Source organism: Elephas maximus, chromosome 1 (assembly GCF_024166365.1).
Source record: "Elephas maximus indicus isolate mEleMax1 chromosome 1, mEleMax1 primary haplotype, whole genome shotgun sequence".
Lineage (NCBI taxonomy): Eukaryota > Metazoa > Chordata > Mammalia > Proboscidea > Elephantidae > Elephas > Elephas maximus.
The window spans coordinates 66,592,534-66,617,624 of NC_064819.1; the positions used below are offsets into that span (position 1 = coordinate 66,592,534).

General features: G+C 38.6%; 1 protein-coding gene across 2 annotated transcripts in view; it reads left to right on the top strand.

Annotated features, from left to right (window-relative positions):
• CDKAL1 (CDK5 regulatory subunit associated protein 1 like 1) overlaps positions 1–25,091 on the top strand; it is a 794,624-nt gene that overhangs the window by 121,497 nt on the left and 648,036 nt on the right. For both annotated transcript variants that reach the window (XM_049876026.1, XM_049876110.1), the window contains one exon: positions 3,331–3,415. In XM_049876026.1, coding sequence (XP_049731983.1) covers positions 3,331–3,415 — 85 coding nt within the window. The remainder of the gene's footprint in view (positions 1–3,330; positions 3,416–25,091) is intronic.

Here is a 25,091-nt window from a genome sequence, read left to right on the forward strand (position 1 = left end):
TCCCAGGACCTAGAACAAAGCTTGACCCGGAGTAAATTCTCCTTATGTTTTGGTTGTTGACTGATTTATGTATTTAAGTACAACTATCTTTTGACAATATTAAATAAGATGTACTAACACTAACTAGCTAAACTGACAGTGTTCAGAAATAATTGAGTGGGAAAATCCTATATTCATTGGATAAGGGACATTACTTTTTTGGGAGAGGGTTTACCAAAAGGTTATGCAACTTTGTGGCATTTGGTATATTCACAGGATTCCTATTGATTGCAGTCACTGAGTCACCAAGTATAGCGTTCACTTTGTTTTGAAAGTCAGTATACTTCAACATTGAGGAAATGCCAGAGAGCAGAGTGACTTGCCTTAGTTATTGCTGGGGTTCTCTGTGAGAGGTCCGTTACTGAAACACCTGAACAGTTGTCTAATTACTTGAAGGTGACTGAGTAGAGGAGTGAACCAGAATACAAAGCCAGCTCCAGGCATGGACAGTTCTGTTTTTAGTTCGTTGTTTTTTTAAAAATGACAATTGTATTTATTTTTTATCATTAGGTAACAAACATCCATGGTTTTTTCTTATCTGCATAATACTTTGCTCATACTATTGCTTAGTCTTTCACAGTTTAACATTCTTTCAGTAAATATTTACCTTGTGTCTGCTATGTACCAGGCAGTGTAAGTGCTGGAGATATATTGCAAATAACATAAATATTTGTCAAATAAATCATTGACTTTCTTAAAGCTTGTTTGAGAATATCAGTATTGCAGTCAGAGCGTTGGGGATAGATAGAAGTGTCATATACATGTGGTCCCACTCATTATCCGTTTATTAGCTGTCTCTCTCTTCCTGAGTACCTGCTTGTACAATGTCTAGTGTTCATGGCTCTTTGAATGTCGGCTCTGTACCCATCTCTGTGTCAGGCCCCGGACATTCAGAGAGCAGCAGATAAAAATGTTGGCTTCGGTATCTCTTAGTAATAAACACAGGCTGGAAAAATGAATTATTTTAATACAGAATCGTGAAGTGCAAGAAGAGTCTATGCACAGTTACTGTGGGAGCGCAGGGAAGAGGCATCTATCCAAGCATCAAGCGAAACTGAAGGGTGAATAGGAGTTAGCTAGCCAGGTGGCTAGGAGGTGACGGGATGCCAGTTGTTCTCTGAAGAAAATAAAAGTATTCTAGGCAGATGGAATAGCACAAGCTTTAGGAATTCCAAAGGTCCCTGGGTGATGCATGGCTACTAACCTAAAGTTTGGTAGTTTGAACTTACCCAGTGGTGCTGTGGAAGAAATGCTTGGTGATCTGCTTCCATAAAGACTACAGCCAAGAAAACCCTATGGAGCACAGTTCTACTCTGTAACACATGGAGACGCCATGAGTCAGAATCGGCTGAACAGTAACACTTAATTTTTTGGTTTTGGTTTAGGAATTTCAAGTGGTTTGATGAGGCTGGAAGGTCAGGTGATGTAGTGAATAAAGGATATTGAAGTTGGGAAGGTAGGCGGCTAGGTCTGGATGGGCCTTGAATAAAGACCTGTTGCCGTTGAGTTGATTCTGAAACATAGCGACTCTATAGGACAGAATGGGAGTGCTCCATGGAATTTCCAAGGCTATAGTCCTTATGGAAGCAGACTGCCCCATCTTTCTTCTGCAGAGCAGCTGAAGGGTTCAATCTGCTGACCTTTCAGTTAGCAGCCAAGTGCTTTAACCACTGCACCACCAGGGCTCCTTAGACCTTGAATATCAACTGTAAATCACTGAGAGATTGAAAGCAGACTGTTATAATCGGATTGATATTAGAGAAATACCTTTCAAGGGCATTTGGGGGAATAATTTGGAAGGATCTAAGAGGAGTAAGGAAACCCTGGTGGCGTGGTGGTTAAGAGCTATGGAGTGAGTACTCATCTTTTCTGAGTTTGATCAGGAAAGTGACATAATGAAATCTATGTTTTATAAAAGGCTGCTGTGGTTCCTGGGTGGGAAAGTGAACTGGGGGTTGGGGACGAGAAATGGAAGCAGCGAGACCAGTCAGGAGGGATCAGAATATTCAGCTGATACACAGTAATAGCTTCCCTTGCCTTTTATTATTTCAAGGATGTTTTGATCCTGCCTCTTATGAAATGATTTTTATTATATTTTATATTTTTATTATAGTAAATGTTGGGGAAAAAAGTTTTTGCCAGGTTACCAGAGACGTGATATGCTCATTCTTCTCTGAACTCTCTCAGTTGATGCTCCCTCCCCATGTAGAGAGTGCACATGCCGGGGTCTTTGTCTTCAAAGTTCTTTAGGTCCTTTGAACCTTAGCTTGTGTTTTTATTAAAATACTGTTGAAGGTGCTGCAGTTTTCAGTTTTGGTTTTCTTTCATTTTGGTACTCAATGTAAAAGGTCTTTTTAGGCAACTGAAGTTGTTATAGCATCAAGCACATTTAGTAATTTACATATTAATCAGTAACTACGATGGGTTTGGCTTATTGGTCCCACTGCTAATGAGTATGTAACAATGTTTAATCAAATTGGTGAGAGGAATAAAAAGCTCACTTTAGGGTAAGTCATTAACTTTTTCAAGACAGACAAGTTAGGTTTTTAATAATGTCTCAAACTGGAGCATATTGAAGGTATTATAATACCTATACCTGAAAAAAACAAAAAAAAACAAAAAAAAACCATTGCTGTCGAGTCAATTCTGACTCATAGCGACCCTACAGGACAGAGTAGAACAGCCCCACAGGGCTTCCAAGGAGCGCCTGTTGGATTCGAACTGCTGACCTTTTGGTTAGCAGCCATAGCACCTAACCAGTACGCCACCAGGGTTTCCTGAAAAATATTAGCACATAATCTAAAAAGGGGCAGTTAGCTTCATATTTAAAGGTTATGCTGGTTTCACTTCAATTTTTGGAAGTTATTAAATAGTATTCTCAAATATTGGAAGTAAAGAAAATAACCATTTTATATTTTAAATGAGAAGATAATAGGTCGTACATGTTTATATGTATTTCTCAAGTGTATTCCTCATATTTTTGCAGTTACTTTGTAATTGCGTGTTTGATTCTATTCACTACCTCCCTTTCCTCCCTGCCCCCAAAACTAGAACCAAACCTGCCATCGAGTCAATTCTGACTCATAGTGAGCCTGTAGGACAGAGTAGAACTGCCCCATAGAACTGCCAACCTCTTGATGAGCAGCTGTAACACTTAACCACTACGCAACCAGGGTTTCCCTCCCTGTCCCAGCAGTTATTAAAGTCCCAGTGTCATCTGAGTAATTACATGGACATTTTGAATGATTAAATGTGATACTTTTCTTTTTGCATTCTTTTTTTTTTTAATAGAAAAGGCATCAGATGCAGATTTATGGCTCCTGAATAGTTGTACTGTAAAAAACCCAGCTGAAGACCACTTTAGGAACTCAATTAAGTAAGTAGAAGCTGTTGACTTTTTTTTCTCTTGTTTTTATAAATGAAGTAAGAATTAATATCAGGAAATTAACTTTTAAAAGTACAGCCGACTTTTATTGTTAAACTGTTTGAGAAAGATTTAAACTTTCCTTTTAGGCTTTTTTTGGTAGATGTGAAGTTAGCAAACAGGTGATTTGAATATTTAAGTATTAACTATGTGTTGGACTTTGTAAAACTGCCTAATGACGTTCAGACCTCTTTTCTCTTCCCTGCCCAGTGACCACTGTTCGCTAGCAGCTATAATGCTTGACCTTCAAGGAAATTACAGTTTGTCGGGGGACGTAAATATTTATGTCCTTGCTTTTTTCTTCGTTCCCTCAAGTTGAAGTAGAAAAAGTATCCTTTTTCCACCTGTGCTCTGAATCTTGTTTCCATCCACCTTTTTAGAAACCTCATTCTATAGCTGATTTCCTCATTCTCCTGTATTTTCAATCTTTCTAACTCTGTTGGAGTCTTTTCATTGATATTTAAAGATACTCAAGTCTAATCTACCCCATGTGCCTCATTTAGCTAATATCCTAATCCTAGTTTTCTTCTTGCCTGTCTTGCCAGACTTCTTAAAAATTTCCACTTCCTAACTTCACCTTAACACTCATTCTTTCCCTTCCCCCCACTGGTTTTATTGTGAAATGTATCATGTTCTGGGTATCATGTATACATAAGAGTTTATAAACCACGGACAGTTTAAATAAAAATAATTAACTTCCATATATCCACTACCCAGCATAATATAACATTGTTAAGACCACAGAAACTGCCAAACCCAAACCCAAACCCAAAAACCCAAACCCAAACCCATTGCCGTTGAGTTGATTCTGACTCATAGTGACCCTATAGGACAGAGTAGAACTGCCCCATACAAATTCCAAGGAGCACCTGGTGGATTCGAACTGCTGATCTTTTGGTTAGCAGCTGTAGCTCTTAACCACTACGCCACCAGAGTTTCCATAGCAACCCCCAGTATCTCTCTTTTAATTATATTCTAATTATACTTTCAAGAAGTAATTCCTAGCCTGATTTTTGTTAATCATTCCCTTACTTTCCTTAATAAATTTCTTATGTCTTAAGTGTATCTTTAAACAGTTGTTTAGCTTTGCCTTTTTTTAGACTTTATTTATTGGACTTACACTGTTCGTGTTCTCAGGTTTGTTTCTTTTTCTCAGCATTTTGCTTTATGTTTGTCCATGTTGATGCATGTAAAATAGCTCTGGCGCTTCAGAGTAGTTCATTGAATAATTTGCCATAATTTATCCATTTTGTTATTGATAGGGTATTGAGTTTTTTTTACCCATTGTTTTGCTTTCATGAACAGTGATGCTATGAATATTTTGAACATGTTTTCTGGTGCACATGTGCAAGAGTTATTTTCTAGGATATAAAAAAAAATCAGTCACATATGGGTAACAGGTGTGTGCATTTTCAAATAGTAGTAGGTGATGCCAAACTCTTTTCCCAAGTGGATGTACCAGTGTTCACTTTCGCCAGGAATGGATGTGTGTATTTGTTGTTCTCCATTCTTGCCAGTACTCAATATGGTCAGACTTCTAAATATCTGCCAATCTGGTGGTTGAGATGGCATCTCATTATAATTTTGATTTGCATTTCCATGAGTACTAATAAAGTAGAGCATCTTTTCATACGTTTATTGGGTTTTCCTTTTTGGCAAAATGGCTTTTCAGATCTTTTCGTCTGCTTTTCTTTTGGGTTGCCTTTTTCTTCTTTATTTTTGGAAGTACATTTTATGTATTCTGTATACTGTTGTTATGTGCTGTTGAGTTGGTTCTGACTCATAATGACTCTATAGGACAGAGTAGAACTATCCCGTAGGATTTTCTAGGCTGTGAATCTTTACAGGACCAGATTATCAAGCCTTTTCTCCCATGGAGCACCTTGTGAGTTTGAACCACTGACTTTTTGGTTAGCAGCCGAGCACTTAATCATTGTACCACTGGGGCTTCTATTCTCTATACTAGTCCTCAGGTATTACATATGTTGCAAATATTTTCTCCTAGTTGTGGCTTATCTTTTCAGTTTCTTTAAATAGTATTTTTTTCAGTGAAGAGAAATTCTTGTTTAAAATTTATCAATCTTTTCCTCTTGGGTTTGTGGTCTTATTGCTTAAGAAGTCTTTTTCTTATCCTGAAGGTATTGAGGTATTCTCCTATACTTTCTAATAAAATTTTCATGGTTTTACTCCTTACATTTATGCCTGTAATCCATCTAGACTTGGTTTTTTATTTTTTTGGTGTAGTAACAGCAAAGATGTTCAATTTTACTTTTTCCATGGAGACACCCAGTTGTTTCAGTGTCTTTTTTAAAAAAAATTTTTTTATTGTGCTTTAAGTGAAAGTTTACAAATCGAGTCAGTCTCTCATACAAAAATTTATATACACCTTGCTCTATACTCCTGATTGCTCTCTCCCTGTAATGAGGGAGCACACTCCTTCCCTCTACTCTATTTTCGTGTCCATTTGGCCAGGTTCTGACCCCCTTTGCCCTCTCATCTCCTTTCCAGATCATGTGTCTACCTGATCCAAGAAGCTCACTCTTCACCAGTATCATTTCCTATCCCATAGTCCAGTCCAATCCCTGTCTGAAGAGTTGGCTTTGGGAATGCAGTCATTTTTATTTTATATAAAAAAAAATACATTCTTTCTCCTTTCATCTGTGCATTACCAGCTCTGTCATGTGTTGAGTGTTCATAGATGTTTTGATCAGCTGTTAATCAAAGAGTGGGTGGTTCAAACCCACTCACTGGCTCAGTGAGAGAAAGACCTGGTGATCTGCTTTCGTAAAGAATATAGCCAAGAAAACCCTGTGAGTCAGTTCTACCACATGGGGTCACTAGGCATCGAAATCGACTTGATGGCACCCAACAACAACAACTGGGCTATTTGGTTTCATTAATCTATTTATTTATTTTGGTGCTTGGTTCTACACAGTCATAATTCCTATAGGTCGATCTTGTCTAGATATTTGACAGTGCTAATGTTCTTTGTTTTTCTTTAAGAGTGTATGGGCTATTCTTGGCTCTTTGCCCTTCCATATAAATTTTAGGATCAGTTTTTAAGTTCCATAATAATATTTTATGATTTTGATTATGATTGCATTGAATTTCTAAAGTTGGGGAAAATCGACATCTTTACAATTTTGAGTTTTCTAATCCACAAATAAGGCATGTAGGTTTTCTTTAATGTCATTCTAAGGATTTATAATTTTCTTATAGCTCCTGTGCCTCTTTCATTTTCCTAACAATATAGCTACTGATTTATTCCAGTGTGTTGGGGCAATTGTCTCCCTCTACGCCTCCATCCAGGCTGCATAAGTAAAGGCTGTGGGCCCAGAGCATTCTCTGATAAGAAGGCTGGGGATTAGGGCATGTTTTCTCTCCCAGTTCCTTTTCCTTATCAGAGAAGTTCCCCTGTTCTGGGCACACGATGAAGTTCTCTGTCTCTTGCGGATGCATGGGCACCGTACAACACCTGACGGATCCCACTTCTATATCTGTTCCCAGCTGGGAGGTAATGGGTCTCTTGTGCTGCAGTACGAAACGGGGAGCATGCAAGATTGTAAGCCAGCTGTGAGGGGTGAGCTGAAGGGAAAACAGGCTTTGCAAGGCTGAACATGGGCGCCCTCATGTGGTTTGCTAGTTCAGTACAGTTTGCTAAGTCATTCTTATGTAAGTTCCTGGCATATAGCCACTATTGTCCACCGCCACTGTAAGACCTCTGCCATCTCACTACGGGGTGTGTAGACTTGCTTTGGTCCTGCTGGTGCCCAAGATTAGGAGCTTCTCCGCACAGGAACCCTGGGTCCAGAGGACATGCTCTGCTTTCAGCACTGCTTTCTTTTCTTGTTGGTATGAGATCCCCATGTCTCTCTGTTTGCTTCTCTCTTTTGTATCTCAAAAGAGATTAGCTTAAGACACTGTCTAATCTGGTAGATACCATTGATAGAACTGCTTCTAATCCATCTAGTTAACATCGTAGTGATAGGATTGACAACACATGGGGAAATCAATCACCTCAGATGATAAAATGGTAGACAGTCATACAATACTGGGAATCATTTACTAGCCAAGTTGACAGATATTTCAGGGGGTCACAGTTCAATCCATAACACCCAACTTTTGTCAATTCAGCTTTTTACAGATATACAACTTATTGACAGCAATTACGTTAATATGTTCTGTAATCCTATCCTTAATGCAACTTTTCCATCACCATAAACTGAAACTCAGTACTCCATAAGCAATAACTCTCCTCCCCCTCCCTCCCTACCCTAGTAACTACTAATAAACTTTGGTCTCTATGTATCTGTCTGTTCTTGTCTTTTTTTTTTTTTTTTTTTTGTTGTTAAGCAGGTTTACTCGATTCTTAATAGTAACTGAGAATTAAAAGAATATTGTTGAATTTATGTAAACAAACCTAGAATACAACTAGAATATTTTAAAAATTAAATTAATATTATATCCTGAAAAATACATGTTTAATCATGTACAGTTTATTTTTTTTTTATTTTTTTATTTTTTTATAATAACTTTTATTAAGCTTCAAGTGAACGTTTACAAATCCAATCAGTCTGTCACATATAAGTTTACATACATCTCACTCCCTACTCCCACTTACTCTCCCCGTCTTGAGTCAGCCCTTTCAGTCTCTCCTTTCTTGACAATTTTGCCGGCTTCCCCTCTCTCTATCCTCCCATCCCCCCTCCAGACAAGAGTTGCCAACACAATCTCAAGTGTACACCTGATATAATTAGCTCACTCTTCATCAGCGTCTCTCTCCCACCCGCTGACCAGTCCCTTTCACGTCTGATGAGTTGTCTTCAGGGATGGTTCCTGTCCTGTGTCAACAGAAGGTCTGGAGAGCATGACCGCCGGGATTCCTCCAGTCTCAGTCAGACCATTAAGTTTGGTCTTCTTATGAGAATTTGGGGTCTGCATCCCACTGCTCTCCTGCTCCCTCAGGGGTCCTCTGCTGAGCTCCCTGTCAGGGCAGTCATCGATTGTGGCCGGGCACCAACTAGTTCTTCTGGTCTCAGGATGATGTAGGTCTCTGGTTCATGTGGCCCTTTCTGTCTCTTGGGCTCTTAGTTGTCATGTGGGCTTGGTGTTCTTCATTTTCCTTTGCTCCAGGTGGGTTGAGACCAATTGCTGCATCTTAGATGGCTGCTTGTTAGCATTTAAGACCCCAGACGCCACATTTCAAAGTGGGATGCAGAATGATTTCATAATAGAATTATTTTGCCAATTGACTTAGAAGTCCCCGCAAACCATGTTCCCCAGACCCCCGCGCTTGCTCCGCTGAGCTTTGAAGCATTCATTTTATCCCGGAAACTTCTTTGCTTTTGGTCCAGTCCAATTGAGCTGACCTTCCATGTATTGAGTGTTGTCTTTCCCTTCACCTAAAGCAGTTCTTATCTACTGATTAATCAATAAAAAAACCCTCTCCCACCCTCCCTCCCTCCCCCCCTCGTAACCACAAAAGTATGTGTTCTTCTCAGGTTTACTATTTCTCAAGATCTTATAATAGTGGTCTTATACAATATTTGTCCTTTTGCCTCTGACTCATTTCGCTCAGCATAATGCCTTCCAGGTTCCTCCATGTTATGAAATGTTTCAGAGATTCGTCACTGTTCTTTATCGATGCGTAGTATTCCATTGTGTGAATATACCACAATTTATTTACCCATTCATCCGTTGATGGACACCTTGGTTGCTTCCAACTTTTTGCTATTGTAAACAGAGCTGCCATAAACATGGGTGTGCATATATCTGTTTGTATGAAGGCTCTTGTATCTCTAGGGTATATTCCGAGGAGTGGGATTTCTGGGTTGTATGGTAGTTCTATTTCTAACTGTTTAAGATAACGCCAGATAGATTTCCAAAGTGGTTGTACCATTTTACATTCCCACCAGCAGTGTATGAGAGTTCCAATCTCTCCGCAGCCTCTCCAACATTTATTATTTTGTGTTTTTTGGATTAATGCCAGCCTTGCTGGTGTGAGATGGAATCTCATCGTAGTTTTAATTTGCATTTCTCTAATGGCTAATGATCGAGAGCATTTTCTCATGTATCTGTTGGCTGCCTGAATATCTTCTTTAGAGAAATGTGTGTTCATATCCTTTGCCCACTTCTTGATTGGGTTGTTTGTCTTTTTGTGGTTGAGTTTTGACAGAATCATGTAGATTTTAGAGATCAGGCGCTGGTCGGAGATGTCATAGCTGAAAATTCTTTCCCAATCTGTAGGTGGTCTTTTTACTCTTTTGGTGAAGTCTTTAGATGAGCATAGGTGTTTGATTTTTAGGAGCCCCCAGTTATCGGGTTTCTCTTCATCATTTTTGGTAATGTTTTGTATTCTGTTTATACCTTGTATTAGGGCTCCTAGGGTTGTCCCAATTTTTTCTTCCATGATCTTTATCGTTTTAGTCTTTATGTTTAGGTCTTTGATCCACTTGGAGTTAGTTTTTGTGCATGGTGTGAGGTATGGGTCCTGTTTCATTTTTTTGCAAATGGATATCCAGTTATGCCAGCACCATTTGTTAAAAAGGCTGTCTTTTCCCCAGTTAATTGACACTGGTCCTTTGTCAAATATCAGCTGCTCATACGTGGATGGATCTATGTCTGGGTTCTCAATTCTGTTCCATTGGTCTATGTGTCTGTTGTTGTACCAATACCAGGCTGTTTTGACTACTGTGGCTGTATAATAGGTTCTGAAGTCAGGTAAGGTGAGGCCTCCCACTTTCTTCTTCTTTTTCAGTAGTGCTTTGCTTATCCGGGGCTTCTTTCCCTTCCATATGAAATTGGTGATTTGTTTCTCTATCCCCTTAAAATATGACATTGGAATTTGGATCGGAAGTGCGTTAAATGTATAGATGGCTTTTGGTAGAATAGACATTTTTACTATGTTAAGTCTTCCTATCCATGAGCAAGGTATGTTTTTCCACTTAAGTATGTCCTTTTGAATTTCTTGTAGTAGAGCTTTGTAGTTTTCTTTGTATAGGTCTTTTACATCCTTGGTAAGATTTATTCCTAAGTATCTTATCTTCTTGGGGGCTACTGTGAATGGTATTGATTTGGTTATTTCCTCTTCGGTGTTCTTTTTGTTGATGTAGAGGAATCCAAGTGATTTTTGTATGTTTATTTTATAACCTGAGACTCTGCCAAACTCTTCTATTAGTTTCAGTAGTTTTCTGGAGGATTCCTTAGGGTTTTCTGTGTATATAATCATGTCATCTGCAAATAGTGATAACTTTACTTCTTCCTTGCCAATCCGGATACCTTTTATTTCTTTGTCTAGCCTGATTGCCCTGGCTAAGACTTCCAACACGATGTTGAATAAGAGCGGTGATAAAGGGCATCCTTGTCTGGTTCCCGTTCTCAAGGGAAATGCTTTCAGGTTCTCTCCATTTAGAGTGATATTGGCTGTTGGCTTTGCATAGATGCCCTTTATTATGTTGAGGAATTTTCCTTCAATTCCTATTTTGGTAAGAGTTTTTATCATAAATGGGTGTTGGACTTTGTCAAATGCCTTTTCTGCATCAATTGATAAGATCATGTGGTTTTTGTCTTTTGTTTTATTTATGTGATGGATTACATTAATGGTTTTTCTGATATTAAACCAGCCTTGCATACCTGGTATAAATCCCACTTGATCAGGGTGAATTATTTTTTTGATGTGTTGTTGGATTCTATTGGCTAGAATTTTGTTGAGGATTTTTGCATCAATGTTCATGAGGGATATAGGTCTATAATTTTCTTTTTTTGTAATGTCTTTACCTGGTTTTGGTATCAGGGAGATGGTGGCTTCATAGAATGAGTTGGGTAGTATTCCGTCATTTTCTATGCTTTGGAATACCTTTAGTAGTAGTGGTGTTAACTCTTCTCTGAAAATTTGGTAGAACTCTGCAGTGAAGCCGTCCGGGCCAGGACTTTTTTTTGTTGGGAGTTTTTTGATTACCGTTTCAATCTCTTTTTTTGTTATGGGTCTATTTAGTTGTTCTGCTTCTGAATGTGTTAGTTTAGGTAGGTAGTGTTTTTCAAGGAATTCATCCATTTCTTCTAGGTTTTCAAATTTGTTAGAGTACAATTTTTCATAATAATCTGAAATGATTCTTTTAATTTCATTTGGTTCTGTTGTGATGTGGTCCTTCTCATTTCTTATTCGGGTTATTTGTTTCCTTTCCTGTATTTCTTTAGTCAGTCTAGCCAATGGTTTATCAATTTTGTTAATTTTTTCAAAGAACCAGCTTTTGGCTTTGTTAATTCTTTCAATTGTTTTTCTGTTCTCTAATTCATTTAGTTCAGCTCTAATTTTTATTATTTGTTTTCTTCTGGTGCCTGATGGATTCTTTTGTTGCTCAGTTTCTATTTGTTCAAGTTGTAGGGACAGTTCTCTGATTTTGGCTCTTTCTTCTTTTTGTATGTGTGCATTTATTGATATAAATTGACCTCTGAGCACTGCTTTTGCTGTGTCCCAGAGGTTTTGATAGGAAGTATTTTCATTCTCGTTGCTTTCTATGAATTTCCTTATTCCCTCCTTGATGTCTTCTATAACCCAGTCTTTTTTCAGGAGGGTATTGTTCATTTTCCAAGTATTTGATTTCTTTTCCCTCGTTCTTCTGTTATTGATCTCTAGTTTTATTGCCTTGTGGTCTGAGAAGATGCTTTGTAATATTTCGATGTTTTGGACTCTGCAAAGGTTTGTTTTATGACCTAATATGTGGTCTATTCTAGAGAATGTTCCATGTGCGCTAGAAAAAAAAGTATATTTTGCAGCAGTTGGGTGGAGAGTTCTGTATAAGTCAATGAGGTCAAGTTGGTTGATTGTTGTAATTAGATCTTCTGTGTCTCTGTTGAGCTTCTTACTGGATGTCCTGTCCTTCTCCGAAAGGGGTGTGTTGAAGTCTCCTACTATAATTGTGGAGGTATCTATCTCGCTTTTCAGTTCTGTTAAAATTTGATTTATATATCTTGCAGCCCTGTCATTGGGTGCGTAAATATTTAATATGGTTATGTCTTCCTGATCAATTGTACCTTTTATCATTATATAGTGTCCTTCTTTATCCTTTGTGGTGGATTTAAGTCTAAAGTCTATTTTGTCAGAAATTAATATTGCTACTCCTCTTCTTTTTTGCTTATTGTTTGCTTGATATACTTTTTTCCATCCTTTGAGTTTTAGTTTGTTTGTGTCTCTAAGTCTAAGGTGTGTCTCTTGTAGGCAGCATATAGATGGATCGTGTTTCTTTATCCAGTCTGTGACTCTCTGTCTCTTTATTGGTGCATTTAGTCCATTTACATTCAGGGTAATTATAGATAAATAAGTTTTTAGTGCTGTCATTTTGATGCCTTTTTATGTGTGTTGTTGACAATTTCATTTTTCCACATACTTTTTTGTGCTGAGGCGTTTTTCTTAGTAAATTGTGAGATCCTCACTTTCATAGTGTTTGACTTTATGTTAGTTGAGTCGTTATGTTTTTCTTGGTTTTTGTCTTGAGTTATAGAGTTGTTATACCTTTTTGTGGTTACCTCATTATATACCCCTATTTTTCTAAGTAAAAACCTAACTTGTATTGTTCTATATCGCCTTGTATCACTCTCCATATGGCAGTTCAATGCCTCCTGTATTTAGTCCCTCTTTTTGATTATTGTGATCTTTTACCTATTGACTTCCATGATTCCCTGTTATGTGTATTTTTTTTTTAATTAATCTTAATTTGTTTGTTTTTGTGATTTCCCTATTTGAGTTGATATCAGGACGTTCTGTTTTGTGACCTTGTGTTGTGCTGATATCTGATATTATTGGTTCTCTGACCAAACAATAACCTTTAGTATTTCTTGTAGCTTTGGTTTGGTTTTTGCAAATTCTCTAAACTTGTGTTTGTCTGTAAATATCTTAATTTCGCCTTCATATTTCAGAGAGAGTTTTGCTGGATATATGATCCTTGGTTGGCAGTTTTTCTCCTTCAGTGTTCTGTATATGTCGTCCCATTCCCTTCTTGCCTGCATGGTTTCTGCTGAGTAGTCAGAACATATTCTTATTGATTCTCCCTTGAAAGAAACCTTTCTTTTCTCCCTGGCTGCTTTTAAAATTTTCTGTTTATCTTTGGTTTTGGTGAGTTTGATGATAATATGTCTTGGTGTTTTTCTTTTTGGATCAATCTTAAATGGGGTTCGATGAGCATCTTGGATAGATATCCTTTCGTCTTTCATGATGTCAGGGAAGTTTTCTGTCAGAAGTTCTTCAACTATTTTCTCTGTGTTTTCTGTCCCCCCTCCCTGTTCTGGGACTCCAATCACCCGCAGGTTATCCTTCTTGATAGAGTCCCACATAATTCTTAGGGTTTCTTCATTTTTTTTAATTCTTTTATCTGATTTTTTTTCAGCTATGTTGGTGTTGATTCCCTGGTCCTCCAGATGTCCCAGTCTGCATTCTAATTGCTCGAGTCTGCTCCTCTGACTTCCTAGTGTGTTGTCTAATTCTGTTATTTTATTGTTAATCTTTTGGATTTCTACATGTTGTCTCTCTATGGATTCTTGCAACTTATTAATTTTTCCAGTATGTTCTTGAATAATCTTTTTGAGTTCTTCAACAGTTTTATCAGTGTGTTCCTTGGCTTTTTCTGCAGATATCCTAATTTCATTTGTGATATCATTAAGCATTCTGTAAATTAGTTTTTTATATTCTGTATCTGATAATTCCAAAATTGTATCTTCATTTGGGAAAGATTTTGATTCTTTTGTTTGGGGAGTTGGAGAAGCTGTCACGGTCTGCTTCTTTAAGTGGTTTGATATGGATTGTTGTCTCCGAGCCATCACTGGGAAACTAGTTTTTCCAGAAAATCCGCTGCGTGCAGTCCAAATCCCTGTGGGACGGTTCCCCGGCTCGGATGCTGCTCTTTCTGCTCCAAGATCAGTCACTGCCTCCCGGGGACTTCTCCTAACGGCTGCGTCCCACGCCGCCCGTGGAACCGGCTAGTCCCCCTCCTGGGGTTAGTTCAGGGGGGTGGAGCAGGTCTCTGTGCTTGTGCCGTACCTGACTGGTACGCTGGCTCCAGGCTCTGGAAACAATCGCTGCTTCCCCGTATTAGTTCGTTCTCCGTCTCTAAATCTGTGTTTGTTGTTCAGGGTTCGTAGATTGTTATGTATGTGATCGATTCACTTGTTTTTCCGTGTCTTTGTTGTAAGAGGGATCCGAGGTAGCGTCTGCCTAGTCCGCCATCTTGGCTCCGCCTCTGTTCTTGTCTTTTTATATAAATGAGGTCATGCAATATTTGTCCTTTTGTGATTGACTTATTTCATTCAGCCTAATGTCTACAAGCTCCCATCCATATTATAGCATATATCAAGACAGTATTTTATATCTTTATGCCCTGGTGGTGCAGTGGTTAAATGCTCAGAAGCTAACCAGAAGGTCGTCTATTTGAACCCACTAGCCGCTCCTCGGGAGAGAGATGTGGGAGTCCGCATCCATTAAGATCTACAGCCTTGGAAACCTGATGGGGCAGTTCTCCTTTGTCCTAAAAGGTCACTATGAGTTGTAGTCAATTTGATGGCAACGGTTTGGTTTTTGGTTTTGGTGTACTACTATAAATGGAATTTTTTGTTTAAATTTTTATTTTCTGGCTGTGTTTGCTCCTTTTGGCCTCAGAGAAATAATTCTAGCAGCAGTGTGAAGAATGGTTGGGAGTAAGGTAGAGTATAGATTAGGAGTCTAGTTAGGCAGAGTGGCTGTAGTCCAGGTACTGATGGTCTCATGTAATGTGGAGACATTCAGAGTTGGAAAGAAGGAGTTGATTTGAGAAGGAAGAAGTCTTTACACATTTAACTTTATTGACTCCAAGGTCTTTGGTTGGAAAGAAATAGGGAATTCCAGAAGAAGAGTTCAGTTTGAGGGTAAGATGTGTTTTGGTTTTGAACTTGCTGTATTTGAAGTCACAGCTACATCTTTCAATAATGGATACCCTTGACATTTATAAAGTGACTCCTCTGTGCCTGGCACTGTTATAAATGCTTTCCATGAATTGGATATTATCCAGTTTAATTCTTCTAGCCCATCAGTGAGTTGTAGATGTCATTTTTATTCCTGTTTTACAGATGAGACAGCTGGGGCAGAGAGGGGTTAAGGAAGTTTTCTAAGATGTAAGTTTGGAGGTGGGATTTTAACCTAGTCAGCCTGACTAGAGTCTTTGTGGTTAACCATTTTATTATCATGCATCCCGGATAACGATGGCAGATTCTTAGAAATGAGCCAGATATCAAAGAGTTCAGCACAAGATTTTATATTTTTTGCATAGAGATGATAATTGAATGTGATGACATCTTCAACTGAGAAACTGTAGGAGTGGAGAAGAGTTCTAACCGTCACTATGGCCAGAGGGAATGGAAAATGGTGGTGGTGGTGGTAGTGGTGCGGGTAGTAGAGAGGGTAACAAGTGCTCAGGAACAATCTCTAAGTCGCGCCCCCCTCCAATTTCAAGATGAGCAGACGTTGATAGCGTCAGCAGAAACGCCTTACCCCCTTTTGTCCAGTTTTCTCAGTCAGGTCCCTTTCATGTTTGTGGTGCCTTGGAATGTCATTCCACATCTTGTCTGGCGTCCCCTTGAACTTGTGCCTGGGGGCAAATGCCTCCCTTTTCTGTCCCCCCCGCCCCCACCCCATGCCTCTGGCAGTGGTGTTGGCACAGAATGGAAAAGGAGAGTTAGGAGCAGGAGAAGGAAGAATTAAACTGAGATCAGAGAATGGTGATTACCAGCTATTGCTTATATTCAGAGAATGCTTTTTATTTTATGAGAAGTTTGTCATGTGCCCAGATTGTTATTATTTACTAGCAGAAAGTAAGCTATATGCAAAGATATTTTAGGGTTACTGATACCCCCTATGAGTTGGAATCAACTTGACAGCAGTGGGTTTGGTTTTGGTGGATACCCCCTAAGTTACAGAGCCCAGAGAGTGTTGTTGCTGTGATTATCAGTATTATAATCTAATTAATGGATATGCTTTTAAACTGTTTCTAAAAGCTTGTTTAAAAACCAAAATATGATTTGTGTCATTAAACTTAAAACTAAACATGTTGCTGTCTAGTTGATTCCGACTCATAGTGACCCTGTAGGACAGAGTAGAAACGGCCCCATAGGGTTTCCAAGGAGTGACTGGTAGACTCGAACTGCTGACCTTTTTGGTTAGCAGCTGTAGCTCATAACCACTTCACCATCCGGGCTCCTCTTTGTGTCCTCCCACCCCCATTGCCGTTGAGTTGAATCTGACTCATAGGGACCCTATAGGACAGAATAGAGCTGCCCCACAGGGTTTCCAAGGAGCACCTGGTAATTCGAACTGCCGGCCTTTTGGTTAGCAGCCAAACACTTAACCACTGTGCCACCAGGGTTCCCTTTGTGTCATTGGGCTTTATTTTATATGTGTATGTGTTTTGTGTGTGTGTGTGTATATATATATATACACTGTGTTGTGAATGTCGTTCAAAGTAAAGTTATATATATTTGAACGATTAAATGAGGTAGTAATGTAGTGTAAGAAAGATTTGTCATTTTATCACTATAAAATGGGCTGTAGCAAGCACATGTTCTTTTAATGCATTAGTCTGCTTGATTGAAAGAAAATTGAAAAACAATATTATAATTAAGTATTAATGGCTTCGAAGGCTTTTGCTAATCTAACTCATTTTTGTTAAAGTAACGCTTAAGCTAACTGCCCCATAGGGTTTCCAGTCTTAAATCTTTGCAGAAGCAGACTGCTACATCTTTCTCCCACAGAGCGGCTGGTGGGTCTGAACCGCTGACCCTTCGGTTAGCAGCTGAGCGCTTAACCACTGTGCCATCAGGGCTCCCTGATTTGTTTCCAGAATAAATATAATCCTGTAAAGGCAGGGTGTCAATTAAGATTGAGGAATCATTAGATTCAAGTGATACATACACCTTTGAAGACTCTTAGTGATAGATCACCTACATTTGCCATGTATTTTGCATGAGTTAGGTACTTTCCTCCTTGTCTTTACCATCCCCACCTTATCTCTCGTATATTTTGTTTTCTTTATGATGTTGTTGTTGTGAGCCGTCGAATCGATTCTGACTCATCGCCATGTTATAGGGTAGAGTAGAACTGCCGCATACAGTTTCTTAGGGTGAAACCTTTACAGGAGCAGATTGCCAGGTCTTTTCTCCTGTAGGGCGGCTGATAAGTTCAAACTGCTGACCTTTCAGTTAACAGCTGAGCTCTTAACCACTGTGCTGCCAGTGCCCCTTTTTCTTCATGATGTTGAGGTAAAATTTACATTCAAAGAGATACTAATATGGCGTTTCCTGTCCTTGTTGCTCACAGTGTGGCCTCTCTCCTATGTTCATATTCAGAGAACCACAACAGAGGGCTAGGACTTATTTTTTCTGAACTGGAGCCCTACCCATAATGATTGTTTATCTTTCTCAGTCATTCTTGAACGTTTGTCACCAAATCTGTTCATCTGCCTTTTTTCCCTTCCAGTGTATTCTTGTTGTTTAATAGTTGTTTGTCTTTAGTTACGCATCACCTTATTTTCTCTCTCTTGAGCCACCAGGCAGTAGACCACCTTATTTTAACAGGAGTGAAGAAAGATAACTCTGAGGGATTTACTGCCTTTCATATGATTAATATGATCTTATTGGTTAAAATCTATGAATTTTGATTTCTTGGTGGTGGTAAAAAGTATTAGTTTTGCAACTTCACAGTACAAACACTGTTGTAGGGAATATTATTTAACCTTGGTCAAAGAGAATAATGGCTTAAAATTATTTGGAAAAATCATCTTATATACTAGTACTGGTTATAAATCATTCTGTCTTTAAAAATGCTATCCTTTCTTAGTCTAGTCAAAGTCACATACCCAGTATGAAAATGCATATCTTTGGAATAACTCTGTAAGCTATATTGCTCAGTAATTTATATTGGCTTTCTACTAGTTGATGTAATTGCTAAGGTTTTACAGTGTTTGTGTTATTTGATGTTCAGATTGATAAAAGTGTAGGGGTTTTAAGTAACAAAAGTGAAGAATGCTTTTTACTTGGCTGCCTTTTGAACTTTGAAATCTTAGATGCTTTTGTCTTCCCTCATTTTGAAGAATTCGCTAATGAGCCCCATGCTTTGTGATGTCAACTTCTTGGATGCATACAATTTCCTCTTCAGAATTTGTCAGTTGCCCTGTCCTTGTTTTAGACATTCTACCAATTTGATTTAAACAGTGTGGTTTTTAACTTCCAGGGGCTCTTGAGTAAATGAAAAAGATCAAAAGTCTCACAAAAATAAAATTTGCTCTTAATGAGAGTATCAAATAAGAAAACCCCTTAGGTTAGTGCTTTATAGAAACGTGGGATCTTTTCCATGCCACCTAAAGGAGGTCATTCAGAGGCTGATGAAAATAAACACATCTTGTGTGTTCTGTGTAAGTGACAGAAAGAATAGCCAGCTTGCTTTGATCACGGACTGTCAACCTCTGTTTGACCTTGTGTGTTATTAACCCAGTGGGCACTGTGGTCTAGCCATACTGATAGTGGACAAACAAAAGCCACTGGGTCCTTGAACAGCCTTTGCCTATAGAAATAAGTGGTAATGTTGAAGGGTTGGTTTAGATATCTGAATGAAATTACACGGAAGAGCAATTGAAAATAAAGGGAGAAATGCGCTAAGAAGAAAACTGTGTTTTAAGGCAAAGGATACTTGCTTTGTATGACATCTTTTCTCTGTAGGAAATCTCCTTATATAAAATTTTGTTGAGCAAACTTGGAAATTATTAGATTGTCGTCCCTGTTAAGAAAATATTCCTTGCTTTATGTAGATTTATCTTTGGGTTCTTCTTCATTGTAAATTGATGTTGGGGAGGGACCAGAATATAATTTCAGCTTGAATTTGTAAAATAAATTGCCTTTAAAAAAAGCTGACGTATTAAGAACACAGAAGTATTTGCCCTTTCAGTTATTAATTATCTGGTTTAAAAGAACTATTGATTCCATTGTTAACTAGATTCAGTAGTCTTCCGGTTATCTTTTTCATTTTTAATTAAAAAAAATTTTTTTTTGCATTGAAAGGTAAAAATAACACTTTAGTTTGGCCTTTTGTAAGAAACAAATTAGGTAATCCAAGTTATTTTGAGTTAAAGCTACTTTTTGATACTATAATTTTATTTTTCTTTAAACTTAGTTTCATTTGGCTTTTCTAGTTGTATGAAATGGCTTTAGTTCATTATCCGTTTTATATTATTGTTTAAAATGTCCGTAGAAGATATAATGAATCACTGTATGCTTTTACCAGTCACAATCTAGTTGTTTCAGGTATCTTTGCCCACCGAAAAGTTTCACTTTATATGGAACGTTATAACTTCAGAATATTGAACGTAACATATATTACTGATCAAATATTGTCTAATGAGATTTTTCTTTCTCTGAACAGTTCTATGCTGAACATAAGTGTGCATTTCCTTCCACCTTTTCCTGTTTACTTCCATTGTTTAGATATAGTCCACATGCTGATTATTCCCAGGTCTCTGTTTCTGACCCTTATTTCTCCTTCCAAGACCCAGACTTGTATATCCACCTTGTAAGTCCACCTGGATTTCTCCATTTGGATGACCCATAAACCTCAATTCCGACTCGTAATGACCCTGCAGAACCGAGTAGAACTGCCCTGTGTAGTTTCCAAAGCTGTAATCTTTACAGAAGCAGACTGCCACATCTTTCTCCCAAGGAGCTGACCTCTGGGCTAGCAGCCAAGCCCTTTAACCCCTGCGCCACCAGGGCTTCTGGATGACCTATCCAAAAAACCTGTTGATGTTGAGTCAGTTCCGACTCATGGTGACCCTTTGGAAAGAGTAGAACTGCCCCATACAGTTTACAAGGAACGTCAGGTGGATTCAAACTGCCAACCTTTTGGTTAGCGTGTGTAGCTCATAACTACTAGCCACCAGGGTTTCCGGATGACCCACAGACACCTGAGATCATTAAGACAAAACCTCCTCATTGTCTACCCTGCCTTTTCCCCAGCTAGTGTTTCCACTTATATTGTCTGTCTTGTTCAGTTACACAGTCTTCTACCAAATGTGGTGTTGTTGTTAGGTGCCATCAAATAGTCAAGGAGGTTTCCTTGATTCCCTCTTCTTAACCCACCCTCAAGGATTGATTCTACATCTACATTTCTTTTTCTTCCTCTCCGTCTTCTCTCTTCCTTTTTGTCCAGTGTTATTAGTGTTTTATCGCTTGTTGTTGTGTGCCGTCAAGTTGATTCTGATACATACTGACCCTATATGACAAAGTAGAACTGCCCCATGGGGTAATAAATGTTACTTTTGGAACCTGCAGTGAACTGCTGTATTCTTATGTTTTATCAAATTGACATGAACTAGACACATAATATTTGAATTTAATCTTTCCTTCCCATTTCTATTGCTACTCTCTTACTTACAGTCCTCATTATCTCTCATTCTTAACGTTACAGTAGAATTTTAGCTTGTGTCCAGCTTATTTTCAGTTCCAGTCCATTTTCCAAACTGCCTATCGTTCCTCACTTTCTAACTCTTTAATTGTTTCTTCTCAGCTACAGGATAAGGATGTAATTTCTTAGTGTAACAAATATTTTTTACTCGTTCATTGCCTACCTCTCTGGCCTCTTTTCCTTCCTACCCCTCCATAGAATTTTACTTCCTCCCTTAAACTATATGATTTTCCAAAGATGTAACGTGTCTGCATATGTTCTTCCTTTTTCCTGGAATGTCATCTCCCATTCTCCCAAATGCACGCATGTGTGTGTGCGCACACGCACACATCACATTAATCTTGCCCAGCCAACTTTCATCTTTTGGAACTCCTGTCAAAGGTATATCTTCTGTGACGTCATCTCTCCTTACTACCAAGGTCCACAGAGTTAGTCATCCTCTGTTCTTTGCCACTTTTTAAATCTCATACAAACATCTATTGTTGCATGTTATATTTTATTATTTGTTTACATTTTGCCTCTTTACTAGATTGTAAGTCTTGAGGTCAGGGTATTGACCTCAGGAAAATCCCTTTTTTATGGAGTCTTTGACCCTCTGACTCTACCATGTAATGATTTTTTTTTCCCCTGGGAAACAGATAGCATTAACAGACTAAGAGTGGTTGTCACCTGTTCTGAGAATGGTTTCCCAAGGCCCTTGTGAGTCATTTGTCAGAGACAGGTTGTATATTTGCACCAAGGGGGAAGAACATCTAATTTTCAAATACTTTGTTAACCCAAAACCAAACCTGATGAGTCGATTCCGACTCATAGAGACCCCATAGGGCAGAGTAGAACTGCCCCCTAGGGCTTCCAAGGAGCGTCTGGTGGATTCAAACTGCCGACCGTTTGGTTAGTAACCTGTGCTCTTAACCACTGTGTCACCAGGGCTCCTACTATATTAAAGGGCCTCCTGTTTCAGAAATCATGCTGTTTTGCTGTTTATGTTTTACTTATGGAATAGGAAGTAATCTACCCATCAGTGTCCTAAATTAGGTAAACAACTTGTGCTTGGATGATACCATTGGTAGCAAAAAGGGGTAAAAATACTTCTTCCTTCTTAGAGTAGTTATCTGGTAATGCTGGCAGAAACTCAGCTGTGAATGGTAGGACTTTGTTCTCCCCACTAAACTAAGTGAGCTGGGCCCCCCTCAGAACGTCACCATTGGATCAATAGAAGCATCTCAGCTTGAGGCAAAGGGTAGGAAAACCAGTAAAAACCAGTGCCATTGAGTTGACTCTAACTCATGGTGACCCCATGTGTATTAGAATAGAATTGTGCTCAGCAGGGTTTTTAATGGGTGATTTTTTGGAAGTAGACTGCAAGTCCTTTCTTCAGATGTACCTTTGTGTGGATTCAAACCTCCAGCCTTTTGGTTAGCAGCCAAGCAGCACTACCCATGGACTCCAAGGATAGGAAAGATATGAATAAATATATGGTAGTTTTGGGGCTTGAGTGTGACACACAGTAGTAGTTTCGCAATGCATGTTTGCAGAATTAAACTGAACTGATTCTTCCTTCTTTGGGAAAAGAGTTTAACTCTGCTAATCCACTGCATTGCCTTACATTTCAGTATCAAATTTTTCAGTTTGGATGGATGAGCAAAAAACATCAGCTATATGCCAAGTGGAGTGTTGGAAAGGTTAACTTAATGCAAGATCTTTAAGAGTTGTTGAACAGGAAGATCTATGAGGACAGTGATGTTGTCTGTCTTGTTTCCTAAGTAAAACCCAGTGCTCTAGGACAGTGCCTGGTAAATAGTTGGCCCTGAGTTATAGGTTGAATTGAAAGCTGATTTGAAAAAGGCCAGATTTCCCTGGTTAAGTTGTTGTGTATGGTATATTTTCCTGTCTTCTACTACATGCGAATTTACTTTATTCAAGTCCTCTGCCTTGTTTCTCTTTAGTTTGTTGTTGCTAAGACTTAGTATTTTTTTTTTTTTTTTTTTGTCCTTTGAGCTGTTCTGGGGTTAATGATAGTATTGGAGCAACAGGCTCTCTGGAAACATAAACGAAGAGCTGTCTGTTGATTTCTAAACTGAGCTGAATTAAGGGTGAGGGCTGTGTATGTTCAGAGCAGATTTGGGCCAATTTCCTGCTACAGGCTTGGAGACTGGTGTTTTTTAAACCATGGGAAAAGGTGGGGATGAGTGGGAGTGCAAGAAGATTGTTATGTAACATGTCCCAGTGAGAAATTTGATTGGAAATAAGGGAAAAAGTATATTTTGGAGTTGAAAACCCAATTCCTGGTTAAGTTAAAAAAAAAAAAAAAGGAGTAGTAAGTTAATGTGCAAATTATGAACAGAAGAAGCAGACCTAAAGAAGTAAGTCATTTCAAATGCAAAATGGAGTTCTGTAGTTATCTAAAATCTTTTTGGAGAATAGTATTTTGCATATTTCATGGTTACTGTTACATCAACAGTTGCTTTGTTTTTTTGCCATGTTAAGTGAGTGAAAGAGTTCAGTGTATAATGTGTTGGCAACAGCTGGCTGATAGCATTGAATACTTACATAATTAAATATATGTGTTGGCTGTTGTCCTAACAACTCTGTAGGTGGAGGCCCCAGAAAGCATGCAGAAACTTGCTTTAGCAGGATTAAAGAAGAAATCAACATGATCTAAGCCTGCTCTTTCAGCCAAGAGTGATTTCCTATTGTTTTGGTTTGAAAGATAGTCTACTTTTACTTGGTGTGTGTGTTTACACCACAGCAGAGAAAAAAGACTCTTGTATGCTCTTAATGTAAAAGCAGTCATTCTTAATTTTTAGTCACTCAGTAGTATTATTTAATAAGTGATAATAAATAAAAGAAAAGAAAAACGTATGACCTTTAAACCTATAGGACACTCTGCTAAAATATTAACTGTTTCTGTTATGTTATACTTTGGTCGTTCTTAGGTTTAGGCGTCCTCTGAGCCACGTTAACAAAGTTACTTAGATTTTAGACTGCATTGAGACATGATTGTCTGAGATCATGGAAAATTGGATTGGGGTAGCAGAGAGGGATAAATAAAATCCACTGGTAATATGCAACTCTACTATTAGCTAGTAAGCCTCATCTGTGATGTAGATCTAACTAAAAGTACCCTGTGTTTACCTCTGTTACTGTTTTAATATCTCTAAGGCTGAAGTGGAGCCCTAGTGGCTCAGTGGTTAAGCGTCCAGCTGCTAACCTAAAATGTCAGCAGTTTGAATCCACCAGCTGCTTCTTGGAAATGCTATTAGACAGTTCTACGCTGTCCTATAGGGTCGCAATGAGTCAGAACTGACTTGACTGGCAACTGGTTTGGTTTTTTGGTTTTGGTTAAGGCTGAAGCCAGGAGTCCCCGGGTAGCACAAATGATTAACGGGCTTGGCTGCTAATGAAAAGGTTGATGGTTCACATCCACCCAGAGGTGCCTCAGAAGAAAGGCTTGGCTATCTACTTCTTAAAAATCAATAATTCAGAGAACAGTTCTACTCTGAAGCACACAGGTTGCCATGAGTTGGAATTGAATCAATGGCAACTGGTTTGGTAAGGCTGAGGCCAGTCTGTATAACATATTTGAGTACAGGGCTTGATGACAGAATGGTACCTTTGTGGATATTAGAAAAAGATACAGATCCCTGTAGACACAGTCTGGCTCCACTGTGTCTGGCTGCCCCATATAAATAATTGTGCATTTTAATAATCTCTTTGCCTGTTACACTATTTCAGAATTCCTTGGGCCAACCACTAGGTCTTTTATCTGTATCCCTAGCACCTAGTCCAGTGGTTGAAAATGATAGTTGAACAAATGAATGAAGCAATTCAAATGTTTGCTTTCTGTGTGTATGTTTACCTCCTGACTCCCTTTACCCTCTGCCTCTGTTGGAACCAGTTTCTTTGTGGGTTTTCATAGAATATTTTGTGCATCTCTCTCTTTTATTTGATTATATTACTTAGGAATTGAGTTCAGCTGCATGTTATAGAAAACCCAAAAATAGATGCTTAAATAAAATAGGGAATTTATTTTTCTTATATGATGTAATGTCCATAGTTAAGAAGTTGCTGGCTTTGGCTTGGATATTCAGTGGTGTCAGGGCTGAAGTCTTTATAGTTTTGTTGGTGTCATAGATCGAATTGCGTCCCCCCAAAATA